The 22,272-nt window shown below is 51.2% G+C and overlaps 1 protein-coding gene and 1 further gene across 3 annotated transcripts; both read left to right on the top strand.

The window, feature by feature from the left end:
- The first annotated feature begins 12,229 nt into the window (after nucleotides 1-12,229).
- Grifin (galectin-related inter-fiber protein) lies at nucleotides 12,230-16,639 on the top strand. Of its 3 annotated transcripts, none has more exons than XR_377162.4 (5): nucleotides 12,230-14,714; nucleotides 15,011-15,090; nucleotides 15,164-15,323; nucleotides 16,049-16,283; nucleotides 16,381-16,463. XR_377162.4 is itself a non-coding variant. In NM_030022.1 (5 exons), exons 1-5 carry the CDS (start codon nucleotides 14,703-14,705, stop codon nucleotides 16,475-16,477), a joined length of 435 nt encoding a protein of 144 aa, NP_084298.1. In that variant the 5' UTR covers nucleotides 14,689-14,702; the 3' UTR covers nucleotides 16,478-16,567. The 3 variants fall into 3 exon arrangements, 1 of the variants encoding a protein (NP_084298.1); XR_377161.4 differs by having other exon boundaries at nucleotides 12,231-14,714; nucleotides 16,462-16,639; NM_030022.1 differs by having other exon boundaries at nucleotides 14,689-14,714; nucleotides 16,049-16,215; nucleotides 16,462-16,567.
- A 195-nt stretch (nucleotides 16,640-16,834) lies between these two features.
- On the top strand, nucleotides 16,835-21,304 carry Gm52800.
- The last annotated feature ends 968 nt before the right edge of the window (nucleotides 21,305-22,272 follow it).

Raw genomic sequence — 22,272 nt, 5'->3', positions numbered from 1 at the left:
TCCACCCCATAGAGCCATAGACAGAGGTGGCCCGGCTGGCAGCCCTTGGCCTTAACTGTCCTGGGATGAGGCTCTATGGGCCTCAGTTTCCCCTCTCTCACTAAAGAAAATTGGAACTGGGGTAGGTGCTTTGGTAGAAGCCAGACTGGTCTCACAGCCCTTGTGGAGGCCACCCTGCCCTGAGGAGACTCAGCCCATTGCTGGCTATAGAAGTTCTGAGTAGCACGAGGCAGGGGGCCTTGTGCAGGGTTCTGAACGTGCAGAGGTCCTAAGATACCGGGTCAGACTAACTTAGCAGCTTCTCTCCTTTAGAGGTCACAGACTCCTGATTCTACCGGAACAGCCCTGTTACATACTACTCAGAGTCCTGTGGCCCCAGCAGCCTCGCAGGACCAGGGAGGCCCGCGATGCTCCCTTGGAAGCTCTAAGGATGCTGGGAAAGAGCCTTTGGAATCTCCAGTCAGATTGGAAGATTCCTTCTGGCTCCCGGACCCCTCAGTGCCTCCCATGCATATGCGTTGGTGGGGTGGGATATAAATGGAAGTGGGGGTGGGGGCAGTGAGGGGCTGTGGTGCAGGCTGGTGAAGTCAGGTAGCTGTGGATTCCTGTGCCTACGGGCTGTGTAGTCCCAGGGCTGGCCAAACACAGGGAGGGATGGGGTTAAGAGTCACTAAGGCCTTATGGGGGAACAGCTGCTGTCTCCATACAGTGGGAGAGAACATGTGGATCAAGCTGCCAAGGCTGCTCACAGTCTGCCCCCACCCTCATCCAGTCTGTAACGGGAGCACATCAGCAGGGGAAGGCGCCCAGGGCAGACCTGTCTGGGTCCTGTCATAGAAACTGGGTGAGCCTAGGGGAGGTGGTGGGAAGGTGCAGGAACTGGGCAGAGTGAGCAGAGTGACATTGAGCTCTGAGCTGCTATCGATGGTGTTGACCTCTGGGCAGCTGTCCCACAACCCACCTCCCTTCCTGCTCTGCCCTCAAGGTAGTAGCACTCATTCCTGACACCCTTGAAGGGCAAATGTGGGGACTCCACTTGGCCTCGATGGCCTGTCTGCATAGCTTAAGGTCATGTGAGAAGCCCGTAAGGGACACTGTGGCACCCAGGAAGATCAAGACAAGCTTTGGGAGATAACAGTCATAGCCACCAAAGGTCTAGGAAGGGGATTTCTCTCCATTTTCTGTTTGAGACATCTCACCCTCCCACCTCTCTCTATCCAATCACCTACTGTCAACTCCCACCCCAGAACCTTCCTAATTATGCCTGCCCCAGACCTGATGATGCTGGGGCACAGACCCAGACCACATACCTATCCTTCTCTGGAAACTCAGGGTGGCCACCAAAGCATGTCAGGCAGGCAGACAGGGCAGCGGGGAACTAGCTTGTGCAGGCTGGATCTCTCCTGGCATGCATACATAGGCTACTGGAGGATGAAGTCCATAGCGGGTCCTGAGGCTGGGCAGGAGCCATTACAGGACAAGGCAGAACATTTCTAGAGTGGAGTCTACAGAGGGCTCTCGGTGCCCTAGAAGGAAGGAGACGGTATAGTGGGTCTGGATAGACAGAGATGAAGACAGACGAGACAGATAGAGTGAGGGACAGAGACAAGGAGACATAGAAAGAGTCAGTGGGACACAGATCAGGAGGGAGGGATGGGTGGGGAGAGTAAAGTGTATCCGAGTCTGGTCCTCAGGGTAGGGGCCACGAAGATAAGGGCTGGAGTAGAGGGGTCCCCTTTGCTCCATCTCTCTCTCTCTCTGTCTATCTATCTATCTATCTATCTATCTATCTATCTATCTATCTATCTATCTATCTATCAAGACAGTGTTTCTCTGTGTAGCCCTGGCTGTCCTGGAATTCACTCTGTAGATAGACCAGGTTGGCCTCGAACTCAGAAATCCACCTGCCTCTGCCTCCCAAGTGCTGGGATTAAAGATGTGTGCTACCACTGCTCAGCTTTTTTGTAGGCCTTTTTTCCCATCAAATTATCTTTGGTCCAGAGCCAGGGAAATAGATATCCTTCACAAGATGCCCTGTGGCACCCTACCAAGGATCTTCAAGGGTCCTTTCCTAGATCCTATCTTCGATTCCAAGGCTGGCACATGCCCTGAGCTCACAATAGGAACAGGGAATCATACCCACTCCTAAAGCAGGCAAGTGTTGTATTGCTGATGGTTTAGGACAATACTGACAGTCTTATAGAGGCTGATGTCAGGCACAGGGGTTGCTCATCGTGCCTCAGTTTCCCCTCTAAGAACTTCTCTCTGAACAGGATGGAGGCTACAGAGAAAATTATTGGTTCCCTGGGTATGTGTCTATAGTCAAGAAAGGAGGCATGAGGAGAGGGCTGAATAAAGAGATGAGGAGCTTCAGTCTACCCTGTCTCCTCCCACATCCCCCATAACTCTGAATCTTTCCATTCAGCATCCTGTCTACATGATTGAACAGAGAGAGACAGGCAATGAATGGACAGAAGAATGGATGGATGGATGGATGGATAGATGGATGGATGGATGGATGGATAATTGGATGGTCAGAGGAATGGATTAATGGAAGGATAAATGAACAGATATATGGTCAGAGGGATGGATGGATGGGTGGATGGATGGATGGATGGATGGATGGATGGATGGATGGATAAGTGGATAGATGTATGGACACCTGCAGTCATAGATTGGGTGGTAGACCACAGAGGTGGGTGGGTGGGTGGAGGGATGCATGGAAGGATGAGTGGGTGGAAAGATGGTGTGATGACTAATTTTGGCTTGTCAACTATCAAGATCTGGGAAATGGGACCCTCCATCAGAAGAATGCCTGGGAAGAATGTCTCCATCAGATTGGTCTGTGGACATGTCTGGCATTTTCTTGATTGCTGGTCAATGTAGGAGGGCCCAGGCCACCATGAGTGGTGCCTGGTAACAAAGGCAGCTGAGCGTGCCCCTGGAAGTAAGTAATCCACTCAACATCCCTCCCCCATCGGCTCTGTTTCAAGCTTTGCCTTGAGTTCCTGCCTTGCTTTTCCTTGCAGGTTGACTGTAGCCTGAACTCTGATATTAAACTCTTTCCTATCTACCTTTGGTCATGTTTTTTTTTTTCTTAAAGATTTGTTTATTATTATATGTAAGTACACTGTAACTTTCTTCAGACACTCCAGAAGAGGGTGTCAGATCCCATTATGGTTGTGGGCCACCATGTGGCTGCTGGGATTTGAACTCAGGACCTTTGGAAGAACAGTTAGTTCTCTTAACTGCTGAGCCATCTCTCCAGCCCCATGGTCATGTGTTTATCACAGCCACAGAATGCAAATGAGAACAGATGAGTGGATGGACAGACGGATGGCCCCTGGGCTTACTCCTTGTCAGCCCATTCAGAAGAGGCTGGGTGTTATACTCTGGGTTATAGCACCCAGCTATAGATATAGATAGATAGATAGATAGATAGATAGATAGATAGATAGATAGATAGATAGATAGATACATAATACATACATACATACATACATACATACATACATACATACATACATACAGGACTTAGACTCCTCAAATGTCTAAGAAACCTCAGTCTCTAGGAGTGTCAAGCTGTGTGACCCAGAACATGAACATGATCTCGTTGAGATGTAAATATCAGGATAGGGATCTGGAGAGATGGCTCAGTGGTTAAGCACACCCTCTGCTCTTGCAGAGGACCAGGGTTCAATTCCCAGCACCCACATAGTGGCTGGCTCACAATTGTCTGTAACTCTTGTTCCAGAGGCTATGATGCCCTCTTCTGGCCTCCACAGGCATCAAGCATGTGTATGATACACAGGAATACAGGCAGGTAAAACATTTGTGCACATAAAATAAATAAATCTTCAAAAAAAAAAAAAAGGCTACTAAGACTTCCTCCAGGCCACAGAGAACCCAGAAAGCTGAAAGGTGGTTGGGGGAGGGGAAGGGGGGTGTCTCTGAGCAGAAAACAGTCCTCAAACCTCTTCCTGCTGTGGCCCTGTCAGAGGGTGGAGGCCTGACTAGCCAGCCATGTGAGGAAGCCAAGCCTTCAGGCTCACCTCCAGATAAATAAGCCCTGCAGAGCCCAGGGTCTCCTCGCCTGTCCCCTGCCTGCCTGGCACAGATACAAGGACGCACAAGTGCAGATGCCTTTCTGTGAACACAGACTCTTGCTGGCTGCAGATATCTCTCCACTCTGCTCCACCTCTGACCTGTGACCTCGGCCATACACTGCCCCTTCCTGGACTCTGTGTCCTGCTATGGGTTGAGAGCTTGAATCCCTCATCGGCCAAAGATGGAGGAGCTGGGTTGGTTGTGCGAGGGCTGTGGGGTTGGGTGTGGACCAGGTCCTCCTGAGCCAATTTGGCCCCTGCTCCTGTGTCTGACCCCCACGCTTCCTCCCTGTACCCCCTCTGGGGAGGGACCTTAATTAACATCTTCCTGTTCAGTTTCCAAAAACATATTTGGGAGGATTATTTTGCAAAGGAAATGTTTTTGAAAGAATCTTGTGTCCCGTTGTTCCAACCCAGGGAAGTGGGGGCAACGGTCAGAGCAGGGACACTGAGTGAGGCTTTGGGGGACCCTGATGTTTAGGTGAGCAAATCTGATAGACTCCAGACTTGAGCCCCTCTCAGAGCAACCATCCACCTCCCAAGAGAACCTGGGGTGACAGTGAGAAGGCTGGAAGCCGAAGATGGGAGGCAGACTGTGTGTGTGTGTGTGTGTGTGTGTGTGTGTGTGTGTGTGTGTGTGTGTGTGTGTGTATGTGTGTGTGTGTGTTTGTGTGTGTGTGTATGTGTGTGTGTGTGTGAGTGTGTGTGTGTGTGTATGTGTGTGTGTGTGTGTTTGTGTGTGTGTGTATGTGTGTGAGTGTGTGTGTATATGTGTGTGTGTGTGTGTGTGTATGTGTATGTGTATGTGTGAGTAAGTGTATGTATGGGACACACCCTTCACAATCAACCACAGCAAGCCCCAGGTGCATCTCAGGCCCTGTGTCTAAACCACTTATTCTCTTTCTCCTGGGCAAGTACTTGAACACTCTCCCACCGTGGCTCACAGACCTATCTTCCTCTTCTCTCTCCTGCCCCTAGAAAATTCCTTTGGGATCTGGGTCCAACCCACTTTGACCATGACCTCTGACCTCTGACAGATGTCCTTCAGGACCTTGGGGACTTTTTCCTGTGTGGAACCTGTGTCTGTCTCTTCAGCAGCGGGGACACCTTAAGTTCATGTTATCTTTCCCTTGAACTTGGTCCTTGGAAGATCCTTTGTTTACTGTTTACATTTCTTATACATTTCCATCCTTCCTGCCTCCTCCCTCCCTTCTTTCCTCTTTTCCTCCTTTTCTTTCTCTCTATACATACGTGCACATATGTACATGTGGATACTTACAGAAGCCAGAGGAGGGCCCTGCAGCTGCAGTTGCCCACCTGATGGGGGTGCTGGGCACAGAACTTAGGTCCTTTGCAAGAGCCACAAGAGCTGAGAACCACTGAGCCATCTCTCCAGCCTGCCTTCTTTTCTTCCTTTTCATGGGGTCTCCTGTATGTGGTTCTGAGGATCGAACTCAGGGCCTTGTGTGTGCTGGACCAGCACGCTACCCACTGAGCTGCATTCCCAACTCCTCCCCTCTCACCTGCTACTTGCTTTGCCCTGTTCCTTCTTATCCTGCTTCCTTTTAATTATTTCTATCAAGGGCTGGAATTACAGACACAAGCTGACTACTTCTTCCCCTCCTCTTCTTCCTCCTCCTCCTCCTCTTCCTCCTTCTCCTCCTTCACCCTTCTCCTTCCTTTATTTTTGTTTTTTTCAAGACAGGGTTTCTCTGTGAAGCCCTGGCTGTCCTAGAACTCCATCTATAGACCAGGCTGGCCTCGAACTCACAAAGACCCGCCTGCCTCTGCCTCCCAAATGCTGGAATTAAAGGTATGAGCCACCACCGCCCAGCTACCCCCTCCCCTCATGTAGCCCAGGCTGGCCTCAAGAAAGATCACCTCCACCTCCCAGATACTGGGGTTTTAAGCATGTACCACCATACTTGGTGTTGTGTGTTATTGGGGGTTGACCTTGGGCCCTGGTGTGTGTTAAGCTAGCACTCTCCCCACTGAGCCCCAACCCCAGTGCCCTCTGTTCTTAGTTCCTATCCTGAGAATCATCCACACTGAACCATGCCTGCTGCCGAAAACATAGCAGGCTGTTAGCATGTGGGAGGCACCTGCCAAAAACATGACATGAAAGAAATGACTGACTCCCTTGTGAGAGGGTTCAGGAGACCCCGTGGATCCCGCCGGGACACTGACCCATGAAGTCTGCAGACCATCCCTTGGCTGTCACCTCTCAGTTCTACACCCTCACCCCCACCCCATGATCGTGTGTAGTTTTTTGCTCACTTAAAGCTTCCGTCTCAACCTGTCACCTACAGGCCCTTCTTGTCCACTGTGAACCCTCTCACCAGGTCCCAGTCCAAAAGGTGTGCTCCATAAATAAAGAGTGTTTCATAAATGTTTGTTGAATGATTAAATGTTGGTGACTCTGTCATGGACCTAGGAGGGTCTAGGAGTAGGGTCTCTTAACAAAAATCCTTTAGCTCAAAATGCATCCCTCATTTCCTGGGAACGTGGCTTAGTTGGTGGAGTGTTTGCCTAGCATGCCTGAAGCCCTGAGTTCCATCCCAGAGTCTCATAAACAGGATATGGTGGCCAGTGTCTATAATCCCAGCACTTGGGATGTGGAGACAGGAGGAACTACGTGGTGAGTTCCAGGCCAGCCTTGGCTACATCAGACCTTCTCTGGACAAGAAGCACCCTTCAGTTCCTGCTTCCTGTATACCCATGCTCCTTTGTTCCAGCTTCTCCCTAAGCCTCAGTTTCTACCCCATCCTGCCTTCTGAGCCGTAAGCCAGTCTCAGCTCTCCTCTGGCCTCTGGCCGCCTCGAGCTGGGGGAAATTCCACAAACTTCATCCAGTGCTGGCTACGAAGAGGACATTTCTCAACCCCCTAGGGATTCTCTGAGGCAGGGGTGGGACAGTGGGTCAGAGTCTGCAGCCAGCTGGGGTAGACAAGTGTGAAGGGCATAAGGCTGGAGTTCTTCTGGCAACTTCCCGGGCTTATCTGGGCCTCAGTTTCCCCTTTGAGAAAAGAGAGGGGCGGGGCTGCCCAGCCTGAGGCATGCGCTTTCTGGTCTTTTCTCCTCTTCTGTTCTCTTTTATTTTTGCCTGACTTTGCTTCTTCAAGAGTTTCTACCTGGGCTGGAGAGATGGCTCAGCGTGGTTAAGAGCACTGACTGCTCTTCTGGAGGTCCTGAGTTCAATTCCCAGCAGCCACATGGTAACTCACAACCACCTGTAATGAGACCGGATGCCCTCTTGTGTGTCTGAAGACAGCGGTGGTGTACTCATATTCATAAGATAAATAAATAAATCTTTTATAAAAAAAAAAAAAAAGGAGTTTCTACCTATCTTTGTTAGTATCTCTCTGCTACTTCCCCACCCCTACCCTGTACCCTCCCTCACCCCCATTCCTAGGAGTGATCCTAAGGGCGCATGCGCACCACAAAGGCACAGTGCTTCATCCTCAGCCTTCTGTTTACTCTGTTTACAGAGTCTCACCATACGTTTCCCGGGCTGGTATTGAACTCACGATCCTCCTGCTTCAGCCTCCCATTACGTTGGGATGACTGGCTACTGACATCAGGCCCTGCCATGTCTACTTTTCTCTGTTGCCTCCTCTTTGTCTCTGCTCGGCCCGCCGGTCCCCATTTCCAGCCCTACCCGTCTCTTCAGTGTTCCTTGGGGCTCACAACTCCTCCCCATCCCACAGATGTCCTGGAACTGGTGTGAGGTTATTTTAGGAGCTGGTGGCTCCCCTGGGTCTTTCCCAAGCGCCTTGGCAGGGATGGAACACATTGGAAGCCAGTCGGCTCTGCCGGGGCAGGCGGCCTGTGCTGCCTGAGGCTGATGGGAGTGTGGTTCAGGGACGCAGCACAGACTTCCTGGTGACAGAGGCTTAGGCAGTGGCCACAGCCTGTCCCTAAGGATTCCCGGGAAGGGCTCATTCCCAACCACAGGGACAATATAAAATGTCTCTCTCTTTATCTCTTTGTTATATTTTATTTTTGAGACGGGATCTTACACATCTTAGAGTAGCCTCCAATTTGCTATGTAGCCAAGGATGATCTTGAATTTCAAATTTTCTTCTTCTATCTGTCTGGTGCAGAGATGATGGGTGACCACCAATCATGTCCAGTTTATGCATTTTCGTGCATGCTGGGCAAGCAGTCTACCAACAAAGCCGCAGCCCCAACCCCCCCCTTTTTTTGACAAAATATGACCGTACCCTAGGGAGCCATGGAACTCACAGTCCCTCCTGCCTCCGTCTCCTGCCTGCTGAGACTACAGATGTGAACTATCTCAACTGTCACAGAGATTTTTCTATTGCTTATCTTTAAAAAAATAAAAAGAGCCAGGCTATGGTGGCCATGCCTTTAATCCCAGCACTTGAAGGCAGAGGCAGGTGGAGTTTGAGGCCAGTCCAGTCTCAGAGTGAGTTCTAGGACAGCCAGGGCTACTCAGAGAAACTCTGTCTTGAAAAGAATATTAATAAAGACCGGTGGGGTGCTGGGAAGACGGCTCTGTGGGTGAAGGGCTTGCTGTGCAAACCTGAGGACCTGGGTTCAATTCCCTAGTGATTATATAGAATCTCAGTGTGGCATGCCTATAACCCCAGAGCTGGGGGGTGGGTGCTGACAGGTTGGTGGAGCTTGCCCGCTAACCATTCTAGCCAGATTGGCGAGCTCCAGGTTCTGTAAGAGACCCTGCCTCAAATACAAGACAAAAGCAAGCAGAAGCACTAGTAAGGTAGAGAGTGACAAAAAAAAAGACAGCTGATATTGGCAACATATCATATGTATATGGGCACACACACATGCATATACCACACACACGTGGACACACACACACACACTTTTTAATTTTATTTTGAGTGCATAAGTGTTTTGCCTGTGCACCACATACATGACTGGTCCCTGCAGTGAACAGAAGAGGGCGTCAGATCCCCTGGAACTGCAGTCACAGATGGTGGGAGGTGCCACGTGGGTGCTGGGAATTGCATCGGGCTCCTCCGGAAAAGGCGCCTGGTGCTCTAAACTGCTGAGCCATCTCCGCAGCTCTCTACTCTGACATTTTCTAAGTGCTCAGGGTAAAACTTAATTATATGCTTCACCTAACTCAGCGTGTCAAAACTTACTGTTTAAACATGGAATCAATATGAAAATCATGGCAGGGATAATTACCAGCAGATAGTAAGTGCAGAAATCAGTGGGCGTTGCTGGGTCATTGCGGCTCATGTATATGTCATGGGTCGATCTCACCTACCCCCTTTCCTACCCACTTCCTGTCCCCACCCCAGCCCCCACCATCCCTAATGCACCCCCCCATCTTTATGCTTTTTGGTCTTTATGTTTTTTGAGGTTTCCATATTTGAAAGAAAACATGTAACACTTTTTTTTTTTTTTAGTTTTTCGAGACACGGTTTCTCTGTGTAGCCCTGGCTGTCCTGGAACTCACTTTGTAGACCAGGCTGGCCTCAAACTCAGAAATCTGCCTGCCTCTGCCTCCCAAGTGCTGGGATTAAAGGTGTGTGCCACCATGCCCGGCTAACACTTTTTTTTTTTAATTTAAATATTTTTTTACACAAGGTTTCATATAGCTGAGGCTGCCCTTGGACTTCAGATTTTCAGGTCCTATATAATAATAAATAGGCAAAGTGATGCAGGATTGTAGGCTCAGCACTTGAGAGGCTGAGGCACCCATGTCTCAGGGAGCTCAAGGCTACCTTGGACTAAAGAATGAGACCAACCATGTCTCAGAAAGGGAGGAGAGGGCTGGCCATGTAGCATAGGGGAGGAAACACTTGTCTAGCATGCATGAAGTCCTGGGCACCATCCCCAGTACCCCATAAACCAGGTACAGTGGTATACACCTGTAATTTCACACTCTGGAGGTGGAGGAATGGGGATCAAGAGAGCAAGAGTATCCTTGGCTACGCAGTGAGTTTGAGGGCAGCCTGGGCTACGTAAGACTCCGTCTTTGAAGGAAGAAAGGAAGGGATTATTAGCATGCCTTTTGTCCTGATTTGGGAATCTAGTCTGTGTTATAGACTCATATCTCCATGGAATATTCCAGAAGTTCAGTGGGCGCATTCTGTCAGTCTCTCTGTCTACAAGACAAACTACATGAACACAGCCTTCCCAGGGTCTACTGTGCATGAATGCACTGGTGGTCTATAAATGCCCCTGCAAGGCTGAGTGAGGTAGTGCACATGTGCCTCTCAAAAGCGTGAATCTCCATTACTGAAAAAAAAAAAAAAAAAAAAAAAAGCAGGGCTTGGCTGTGCCCACCTGTCACTCAGGAGCTGGGGGTGGGGTAGAGACAGGAATGCCACTGGGGCTTGAGGTTAGCATCTTAGCTTCAGGCTCAGTTAGAGATCCTGTCTCAAAGGATAAGGCAGAGAGAGACAGAGCAGGATACCTGATTCCTCTTCTGGCTTACCTAAGCATTTTCGCGCGCGCGCGCGCGCGCGCGCACACACACACACACATCTTTAAAATAGCCGGGCAGTGGTGGCGCACGCCTTTAATCCCAGCACTTGGGAGGTAGAGGCAGGAGGATTTCTGAGTTCAAGGCCAGCCTGGTCTACAGAGTGAGTTTCAGGACAGCCAGGGCTACACAGAGAAACCCTGTCTCGAAAAACCAAAACCAAAAATAAATAAATAAATTAGTTAATAAAATAATGCTCCTGTCTGGTGAGCCGTGTCCCCTCCCTGGTTCTGGGGCTCAGAATTTCCGCACCTACACCTTCAGCACAGCGTGAAGGGGATCCTCCAGACACTTTATTGTCTGGTTGTATTTACAGCTCTTCCTTCCTCCAATCCAGTCCCCGGGTCTGTTTATAGCGCTGGCGCTTCGGCAGTGTCCCTGGAGCCCAGCATGCATCTGGAGAAAATATCTGGCTCCGTCAAGGTCAGATGTGAGTAGGCAGGCATGTTCTTGCCTGCACAGCTGGCCCTAACCCTGTCTGCCTCAGTGGCCTCCTCAAATTGTGTTTCTGTTCCAGACAACCCTCTGTGGGCCATACCTCAAAGGTGGCTTCACATTGGCTCCTTTCCTATTGGCATTGAGTCAGTTTGGATGGTTGGGAGGGAATCCCTTCAACACCCGCCCCCACACCCTCCAGCACTATCCTCTGTTACAATGTGCCACATTTATCCGGGCATTTTTTCTTTGACTTGGCTCCTTACTGCCCCCTGGAGGTTGCTCACAGCAATGCACCATCAGGGAAACAGCCCAAAAGGGAAAGGGAAGGTTCTTGTCCAACAGGGTTGTGAACAAATATGAACACTCTTGATGGTTGCAAAATTAATGGGTTACTGGGAAACACTGACTGAGGAGTTTGGCTCAGAAACTGACAGATGTAGCCGAGAAAAGATGATTCCCCTTCATCATGACCGGGAGCCTCCAACTTTCAATCCTCCTGCCTCAGTGCTGGGATTATAGTTCTGTGCCACCACACCCAGATTGTTGTTGGTTTGGGTACCTTCCCATAACCTAACTCCTGTTCATTCTACAACAGCCACCCGTAGTGCCTCCTCCTCCTGAAAGCCAACCCAGATGGACCTCCATCCCATGCTTCCAAGGGATGTGTTTAGGGTGGGGACTCGGGCAGGCATACTGCTGGCTTCAAACCTTGGCTCTGTGATGGTCTAGCTGTGTGTCTGTGCTCCTACATCCTTTTCCAGAATATGGATCTCAGAACCAATCCCAAAGGCTGTCAGCTTTAGAGATGCCTGTAAACTGGCCAGTAGGTATCTGACAGGGAGCAAGCCTGGGCTACGCGAAGTGACCACTTCTTAAAAGCAGCCTGGGTGTAGTGGCACAGGTCTATAATCTCAGCACTGAGGAGGCTGGGATAAAACTTGAAAGTCGGAGGCAAGCCTGGGCTAAGTAAGGACATTCTTAGAAACACATGAACAGGGGAAAATGGATGAGGGAAAAGGATGACGTGGGGAGGAAGAAGAGAAGTGGAGGAGCCAGGGAAGAGGAGAGGGGGAGGAGAGTTGGCACTCAGCACTGGCCAGGGTCTGGCCAAGATGTCCGCCTACACCGCGCCCCGCCCCCCATCCTGGTGTAGCTCCTCCCCTAAGCTGGGTGGAGACCAGCTCCTGCTTAAGAACCTTCAAAGTCAACAGCTCCAGGCAAAACCGCACATCCGGGTGGAGGTAGGAGGTGCGGGTGCTGCCTAAATGGCAGGTCTGTTAGTCTCAGCCCTGAACCACCTCACCTGGCAGCAGGCCCACCAGACAGCACGGCATAGAGGACTACTGCCCGCCACACCATCGAATCTCACAAAATCCAACCAGGCCAGGGCAGAGGCAGCCAAGGAAGGAGCTGGGTTCCCTGACATTGGTGTGGGGGCAAAGTGCATCTCGGGTCTCTCCTTGGCCCATTCTGTCCCCGGGGCTGTAGCTGCCTGGGTCATTGGGAGTTGTCACAGCCTCCTGCTCCAACCCTACCAGACACAAGTCCCAGCCACTCAGAGGGATGCAAGCACAGGTCTGTGTGACACCATGGGGCAGAGTCCAGTTGTGGGAGCACGTCCAGCCTCCATCAGAATGGCCTGGGGTTCCAACACTTCCCAGCTGTAGAGACTGAGCTGGGTGGTGGGCAGCCGCCAGCTTTCCTACCACACAGACCTCATAAGCCGGAAGGGGGAGGTTGAGGCTCACAGGGGATGGAGACCGTTGGAAGCAGGCATCTTTGACCTCTCTGTCCCTGGCAGCAAAATCTGGGCCTCATGTCTCAACAGGTATGGGGCTCCCCCGCCCCCATCCCCAGGCTCCCAATTCCAAGCTATGGCCTCCAGGCTGCAAGAGCCGGAGAACAAGGTGCCCACGTCGATGTTCCTCTCATCCTAGGAAAGATGGAGGTGGAGTGGGCTGACCCAGTTCCCCTGCTCAGCCACATCTGTCTTGTTTACCTTCCTTCATCAAGGAGACAGGCACTGGGTGTGTGTGTGTGGGGGGGGGGGAGCACTAAGGGGAGGAGGTGACAGAGGTCAGCATTAGCAACTCCAGCACGTGGCTGTGAAGCACAGAAGGCCACTGGCTCAAGGTAGCCAGGGGGTTAGAACCTGTCCACACTCCTGACTTGTGGGCTTTGACCCCAGCCCTGAGTTCTGGTACCAACCAGCACTGTATTGCACATCCAGAGAATTTGAAGATGGACATCTCGTCCCAGCAGCATCCCTACATAGGGGAAAGGAGAAGGGGAAAGCCATGAAGCCGGCCTGCAGTCTCCTAGTGGGCCCTGCGGCCCAGGGCTTTAGTGTGTGTGGTTTTGAGAGACTGTCACAGGGACCTGGGACTTGCCAGGGTCTCCTGACTGGCTGGCTGGAGACCCCAGCACAGACCACTGTGTTCTGTGCCTTGCACAAGTGCTGGGCATCAAACTCAGATCCCCCTACTTGCGCAGCAAGCACTTACTGATGGTACTTCTTCCCCATGGCCCTCCAGGAAGGTGAGCATGTGGGGTCTGCAGACTCTGCACCCAGCCAGGCAGGTCCAGCAGGCTCACCCCAGGGAATCTCTGTTGCTCTGGGCTGCCCCCTGCAGGCTCAGCCAACCCTGCCATGCTAGTGAGCCATCTCTGTGTCCTGCTTGACCTTGGTACCCATAGCTCCCTGCCAGACTGTGTCCATCCGTGCAGCGGTATCTGGGAAGAGGCAAAGCAGGCCAGAGGCTCAGCCCTGCCAGGGCCTGGAGAGAAGAACGGTGGCAGAGGGGACCCACGGGGACAGGAGAAAAGGAGACACGTGCTTGTTACACACTCATCTGCAGGCTTTACCCCCAAGGCTCTGGGCCCCCACCACAGCTACACTGTGACCCAACTTCCCCCTTCAGAGAGTCCCAGAGGCCCCCATAACCGCCCCCACAGACTTGGGCTTCTCTCCTCCATCCTTGAGGTGGCCTCGAGGGCCCCAGTGGATCCTTCTCATTGGCTCAGCCCAAGAGGCAGCCGGCCAGGAGAGGCGTGGGGGTGTGGGAAAGGCCCTCCCCATCTGTAGACTGGACACTGGAATGTGCTGAGCAGAGCCAGGCCTAATCCCCATTCATCCCCTTGAGGCCACTGAGCCACTGCAGCGGGGCAGCCCTGGGATGGAAGGGGACTGGATCAGGGACACATTCCCAGTATGGTAGACAGTTGATGGATGGTCAGACTGAGGTCATAAGGTCAGCCAGGGTTCTATAGGAGGACACACTTTCTTCACTCTTTGAGACCGATGGGGTCAGTGTGAGGCTCTGGAGTATGGGAGTTGGGGGGGGCCCTGGTTACACCCTCCCTACAAAGATGGGTGATGTATCCCCAGATGTGCACAAGACCCTGAATAGTGCTGGTGGCAGAGCTAGGTAGACCTGGGGAAGTATGTTGAAAGGACCAGTGTATTCACTGATGAACCCAGGGCAAGAGCGCTGCCACTAAGCCATGTACCCAGCCCCCTCTCCAGCAGGGTTAGCCTGAGGGGGGAGGAAAAATGGGGCACAGAGGTCCATGTGACCCAGACAAGGCCCCTAGAGGTGGGGCCCCCATGCCCCGCCCCAGCGGGCTCTGCTATATCTCCAGCTGCCTCATCCCCACACCCAGTGGCTGAGGGCAATGACACTGCAGGTGGGTAAGATCCACAGCCCAGGGAGGTTGCAAATGCTGGAGAAGGAAGTGGAGTGGGGGGGTGGGCGCCTGGTGGGGCCACCTACTCCACTATAGAGCTGGGAATGTTTATAGCTTCTCCTCAGCCCCCAAGCAGAGAGGCTGTGGGGGTAAGGTTGGACCACCACACCCAGAGCAACATGGAAGTAGAGGCTTGGGCTTGGTGGGAGCCGGTGTCCCTGAATAAACAGCACACTTGATGGGGAGGAAGGAGGTTGCAGCCCTCTGGGGCTCTGTCCCCTGTGTTTTGCCTTCAGTTCGAAGCCTTCTGTGCAGGGGGTCTGGCCCCTGGCTGGAGCCTGACTGTCCAGGGACATGCAGATGCTGGAGAAGAGAAGTAAGAGCCTCCCTCGCTGGGGTCGGGACCCTCCAGCCACACTCCTGACCCTAATCACACTCTCCACCCATAGGTTCGAGATCAACTTCTTAACAGACGCCGGAGACATCGCCTTCCACGTCAAACCTCGATTCTCCAGCGCCACGGTGGTGGGCAATGCTTTCCAGGGAGGACGGTGGGGGCAGGAGGAGGTGTCCAGCATATTCCCACTGACTCTGGGAGAGCCCTTTGAGGTGATGGGGTCTGTGGGAGGAAGGAGAGGTGGGGTGGGACACCTAGGACCCGTGAAGACAGGGACTGCGGAGGATAAATGCATGGGCTGGTGCACCCTGCTGGGCCGAGTGGCCTCCTTTCACGGAGTTTGTTCACAGGGTGTCTCTCTCTCTCTGGCTACTAACCACCTTCTCTTGGTGAAAAGAGGGATCCCCAGCTAGGAACTCAGGACCAGGTGGTCCACACCATGCTTTGCCAAGTAGCCAGGGTTGTGTTTTATAAAATGCGGCAGGAGGGAGCACCTTGGTGGGCCAGGCCAATGAGCACCTTGGTGGGCCAGGCCAATGTGTCGTCGTCCCCGTCCCCCCCCCCCCCCCCGAGGAATCAGCACCGTGCAACAGGCCTAGTACAAAATGAAGTTTATTGGAGGGAAAGGAAGGCAACGTGGAAAGGGGATAGTGGCAGAGAAAAGGGGGCAGAGAAGGACAGAAAGACAGAGGAGAGAAGACAGAAAGAGGAAGAAAGGTAGAGGCTGGCTGAGAACACGTGGAGAAGAGAGAGAAGAGAGGGAGAGAGGGAGAGACAGAGACAGAGAGACAAAGAGGAGCCAAGCTGAATGAATAGTCCTGGCTCACACTTGGCTGCTGTTGGGTGGAGCCTGGAGAGATTGCTGACAGCCAAGAAGGCTTCTGTGGTTGGGGCCCAGAGACACCCCCCACACACACACACTTTCCCTTCCCCTCAGATGGAGGTGAGTGCAGACGCAGAACACTTCCACATTTATGCCCAGGAACAAAAGGTGCTCCAGTTCCCACATCGGCACCGACCGCTGGCCACCATCACCAGAGTGCGAGTGCTCAGTGAGCATCGGCTGGCCCAGGTGGAGCTGGCCAAGCGGAGCCTGAGCTGGGGGTAAGGTGCCCGCCATGTCCTCACACACTAACCCAGGTGGAATTGGCCAAGTGGAGCCTGAGCTGAGGGTAAGGTGCCCGCCATGTCCTCACACACCATTCGGGATTCCTATCTGCCTGGTCCCTGGTTGGCTAACGTATGTCACCTTCTTCTGGCCTTGCACAGCTGTTTCCCTCCCTCACCCCCCAGTTGTCCACATCTGGTTAGAGCAAGCAGAGCTAAAACCAGAACCTTGGATTCTTGCAGCGATGGGGGCTACTGAGCAGACTGGACCACAGCCTACAAGAGCCAGCCTTGACCATCCTGCATCCCCTTCTACCTGGAGCCACGGGACACACACTACACACGTTATAGATGCTGGGAAGCTGAGGCTCTGTGTGAACCCCGAGCTTTACCTTCAATAAAATATGAGCAGGTTACAGTCTTGGCTGCTGTGGAGGTGGGGCTGTTCTGTGGGGCTGTGACAGCCACAGATGTGCCTGCCAGGAAAAGGGGCTTCCTGAGACCAATGCCCCAGGCGCTGGGCAGTCCCTCCCCTTGTCCCCAAGACCCTGGCTGGAGTCTGAGGCTCTATTTCAAAGGGTACTCACTCACTCTCTGACACTCACATGACCCTATCATGGGGTGAAACACGGTGGACAGGAGACTGTGGTGGGGCTTTCAGTCCCTTTTGGCACAGGGTTCAGTCTGGTCCTGTCTAAGACATCATTTCAGAAGCACCGAGCGCTTCCTGGAAGCTTCCTCCTCCCCCTGCTTCCCATTGGAGTCCTTCCTGTTTCCTCTGGTCCCACCTGGATGGGAGACGTGCTCCTGTCCCTGTAGTCTTCTATGTGTGCGTGCGTGCGTGCGTGCGTGTGTGTGTGTGTGTGTGTGTGTGTGTGTGTGTGTGTGTGTGTGTGTGTGTACAGACAGGCACAGGGCAGTGGGAGAAAGGGAGGGAGGACCCTGAGGACCACTGACAGGAACTGGGCTCAGCCTTCAGCTTCCCAGCTCTACTTCCACAAATCCTCCCCCCAGGTGACCAGGGAGAAAAGCTCTCCTGCCCTGGAAGAGCCAAGCCTTCCAACCACCGCCCAGGTGCTCCCTGGGTCAGGCCAGGCAGCCACAGAGGCTCACGGATAGTTTCCTTATGAGTGCAGGTGCATGTACCAGGACAGGACCTAGGACTTCCTCAAACTCTCTCTGACTTACTGCTCTAAGAAAGGATTTCTCACTGAACTGGAAGCTTGCTGTTTTGGCTAAGCTCCCTTACCAGTGAGCTCTGGGGGTCCATCCGTCTCTGCCCTGCTGCCCTGGGATTATAGTCATGGACAGCTTTTTATGTTGGTGCTGGGATTTGAACTTCATGCTTGCAGAGCAATCACTCTTAACCACTGAGTCATCCCCCAGATTATCTGTCTTTGTTCTTTTTAAGTGTCTGTCTGTCTGTCATCTACCCATTTTTTTTGTTTGTTTTGTTTTGTTTTGTTTTTCGAGACAGGGTTTCTCTGTGAAGCCCTGGCTGTCCTGGAACTCACTTTGTAGACCAGGTGTAGTGGTTATTCCTGGTTGTCAACTTGACTATATTTGGAATGACTACAATCCGGAATTGGAAGGCTCACCAGTGACCCTTATCTGGAGGCTTGGAGATCCTTATCTGGATCTTGGTTTGAAGATCTTGAGCCACAGTGGCTATGAATTCCAGAAGATTGAATCTCCGAGTTTAAGGAACACACATTTAATCTGGGCTACGCCTTTCATCTGGGATTAAAGGTGTGGTGGAACACACCTTTAATCTGGGCTACACCTTCTGCTGGAGACAATATAAGGACATTGGAAGAAGGGAGTCTAGCTCTTGCTCCTGCTCCTTCGCCTGCTTGCTGCGTGAGACTGAGTAACTGCTAGATCCTTGGACTTCCATTCACAGCTGTGACTGAACGATTGTTGGGAATTGAGCTGCCGACTGTAAGTCATCAATAAATTCCTTTATTATCTAGAGACTATCCATAAGTTCTGTGACTCTAGAGAACCCTGACTAATACAGAAGTTGGTACCAGGAGTGGGGTGTGCAGAGATATTCCTTCTAAGGTGAAAGATAAGTTATTGCACCTGGCCCCTCCTACAACCAAGAAAGAAGCACAACGTTTAGTGGGCCTATTTGGATTCTGGAGACAACACATCCCTCACTTGGGTGTGTTACTTAGGCCTATTTACCAAGTGACTCGGAAAGCTGCTAGCTTTGTGTGGGGCCTGGAACAGGAGAAGGCCCTTCAACAGGTCCAGGCTGCTGTGCAGGCTGCTCTACCACTTGGACCATATGACCCAGCAGACCCGATGGTACTTGAGGTGTCTGTGGCTGATAGAGATGCTGTTTGGAGCCTCTGGCAGGCCCCTGTAGGTGAATCACAGAAAAGACCTTTGGGATTTTGGAGCAAAGCTCTACCATCATCTGCAGACAACTATTCTCCCTTTGAAAAACAGCTCTTGGCCTGCTATTGGGCCTTAGTGGAAACTGAACGTTTGACAATAGGACACCAAGTCACTATGCGACCTGAATTACCCATCATGAGCTGGGTACTATCAGACCCTGCAAGTCATAAAGTGGGACGCGCACAGCAGCAGTCTATTATCAAATGGAAGTGGTATATACGTGATCGGGCCAGAGCAGGTCCTGAAGGCACAAGCAAGTTACATGAAGAAGTTGCTCAAATGCCTATGGTTTCTACTCCTGTTACAATGCCATCTGCTGCCAAGCATGCACCTATAGCCTCATGGGGTGTTCCCTATGATCAACTGACCGAAGAGGAGAAGACTAGAGCCTGGTTTACTGATGGCTCTGCACGTTATGCAGGCACCACCCAGAAGTGGACAGCTGCAGCATTACAACCCCTTTCTGGGACAACCTTGAAAGACACAGGTGAAGGGAAATCTTCACAGTGGGCAGAACTTCGTGCAGTACACATGGTATTACAGTTTGTTTGCAAGAAGAAATGGCCAGATGTACGATTATTCACTGACTCATGGGCTGTAGCCAATGGATTGGCTGGATGGTCAGGCACTTGGAAAGATCACAATTGGAAAATTGGTGAGAAAGACATCTGGGGAAGAAGTATGTGGATAGATCTCTCCAAATGGGCAAAGGATGTGAAGATATTTGTGTCCCATGTAAATGCTCACCAAAAGGTGACTTCAGCCGAGGAGGAGTTCAATAATCAAGTGGATAAGATGACCCGTTCTGTGGACAGTCAGCCTCTCTCCCCAGCCATCCCTGTCATTGCTCAATGGGCACATGAACAAAGTGGCCATGGTGGTCGAGATGGAGGTTATGCTTGGGCTCAGCAACACGGGCTTCCACTCACCAAAGCTGACCTGGCTACAGCTGCTGCTGATTGCCAGATCTGCCAACAGCAGAAACCAACACTAAGTCCCAGATATGGCACCATTCCTCGAGGTGACCAGCCAGCAACCTGGTGGCAGGTTGACTACATTGGACCACTTCCTTCATGGAAAGGACAGCGTTTTGTTCTTACTGGAGTAGATACTTATTCTGGTTATGGATTTGCTTTTCCTGCACGTAATGCCTCTGCTAAAACCACCATTCATGGATTGACAGAATGCCTTATCTATCGTCATGGTATTCCACACAGTATTGCTTCTGACCAAGGAACTCATTTCACAGCCAGAGAAGTACGACAGTGGGCCCACGATCATGGAATTCACTGGTCTTACCACGTTCCCCATCATCCTGAAGCAGCTGGGCTGATAGAAAGATGGAATGGCCTTTTGAAGACGCAGTTACAGCGCCAATTAGGTGGTAACAGCTTGGAAGGCTGGGGCAGAGTTCTTCAGAAGGCAGTATATGCTTTGAATCAGCGCTCGATATATGGTACAGTTTCACCCATAGCCAGGATTCATGGGTCCAGGAATCAAGGGGTGGAAAACGGAATAGTTCCACTTACTATCACTCCTAGTGACCCTCTAGGAAAATTTTTGCTTCCTGTCCCCATAACTCTAGGTTCTGCTGGCCTAGAAGTTTTGGCTCCAGAGAGGGGAGTGCTCCTACCAGGAGCTACAACAAACATTCCATTGAACTGGAAGCTCAGACTTCCCCCTGGTCATTTTGGGCTTCTAATGCCCTTAAACCAACAGGCTAAAAAAGGAATAACAGTGTTAGGAGGGGTGATAGATCCAGATTACCATGGGGAAATTGGATTACCTCTTCACAATGGTGGTAAGCAAGATTATGTCTGGAGTGTAGGAGATCCCTTAGGGCGTCTCTTAGTACTACCATGTCCTGTGATTAAAGTCAATGGGAAACTACAACAGCCTAATCCAAGCAGGATGACAAAGGACACAGACCCATCAGGAATGAAGGTATGGGTCAATCCTCCAGGAAAAGAGCCAAGACCTGCTGAGGTGCTGGCTGAAGGAGAAGGAAATACAGAGTGGGTAGTAGAGGAAGGTAGTTATAAATACCAATTAAGGCCACGTAACCAGTTGCAGAAACGAGGATTATAAAGTAATATGAATGCCCATTGTAAATTTACTAATGTGTTTGCGATTGTACGAGGGATAGTTATATCATGTTAGGCGTATTTACAACCTTGTTATTGTTTCATGTGAACATGAGATATTATTTGTGTCAAGTTGACAAGGGGTGGATTGTAGTGGTTATTCCTGGTTGTCAACTTGACTATATTTGGAATGACTACAATCCGGAATTGGAAGGCTCACCAGTGACCCTTATCTGGAGGCTTGGAGATCCTTATCTGGATCTTGGTTTGAAGATCTTGAGCCACAGTGGCTATGAATTCCAGAAGATTGAATCTCCGAGTTTAAGGAACACACATTTAATCTGGGCTACGCCTTTCATCTGGGATTAAAGGTGTGGTGGAACACACCTTTAATCTGGGCTACACCTTCTGCTGGAGACAATATAAGGACATTGGAAGAAGGGAGTCTAGCTCTTGCTCCTGCTCCTTCGCCTGCTTGCTGCGTGAGACTGAGTAACTGCTAGATCCTTGGACTTCCATTCACAGCTGTGACTGAACGATTGTTGGGAATTGAGCTGCCGACTGTAAGTCATCAATAAATTCCTTTATTATCTAGAGACTATCCATAAGTTCTGTGACTCTAGAGAACCCTGACTAATACACCAGGTTAGCCTCGAACTCAGAAATCCGCCTGCCTCTGCCTCCCGAGTGCTGGGATTAAAGGCATGCACCACCACGCCTGGCCTTCATCTACCCATTTAGTCATCTAGCTGTCATCTCTGTGTATCACCTGTAAATTATAACAGCTATCTATTATCTCTCTTTTTTCTCTTTCTTTCTTTCTTTCTTTCTTTCTTTCTTTCTTTCTTTCTTTCTTCCTTCCTTCCTTCCTTCCTTCCCTCCCTCCCTCCCTCCCTCCCTCCCTCCCTCCCTCCCTCCCTTCTTTCTTTCTTTCTTTCTTTCTTTCTTTCTTTCTTTCTCTCTCCCTTTTTCTTTTTTGAAACAGGGTTTCTCTGTGTAGTCCCGGCTGTCCTGGAAGACCAGGCTGGTCTTGAACTCACAGAGAGATCCTCCTGCCTCTGCCTCCCAGGTGCTGCATGCCACCCCTGCCTGTCTTATTTATCTAGCATGTTTTTATCTCCGATTATTTATCATCTATATCTATTGTATATATCTGCCATCTTCCTATAAGTCTATAGTCTATTTTATGTTTATCTATTGACCTGTCTGTCTGTCTACCTACCTACATATTTATCTATACTTCCTTTCCACCAGGGAACACACTGAGCTCCTCTCTGCCCCAGGGCTTCCTCACAGCCTCAGGGAACATTGGGTTGGAATGTGACCTTTACAGGTGAGTTCATGTGAAGAAAGTACTTGGTCAGTACTGACCCAGGCAGGGAGCAGAGAGTGAAGCCACTTAGGAATGGTAGTCCAGGGTCCGAGCCCTGGTTCATTCTACAGGCAACTCCGGGCCTCTGTCAGAGTGAGATTGCAGAGCCCAAGACCCACAGAGTGCTGTAAACCTGAACTGGGTCAATTCAGGTACTGGGAGGGACAGCTACCCCCAAGTTCTCTAAGGCAC

Source organism: Mus musculus, chromosome 5 (genome assembly GCF_000001635.26).
Source record: "Mus musculus strain C57BL/6J chromosome 5, GRCm38.p6 C57BL/6J".
NCBI classification, from domain to species: domain Eukaryota; kingdom Metazoa; phylum Chordata; class Mammalia; order Rodentia; family Muridae; genus Mus; species Mus musculus.
This window is presented reverse-complemented; position numbering and strand designations above follow the sequence as displayed.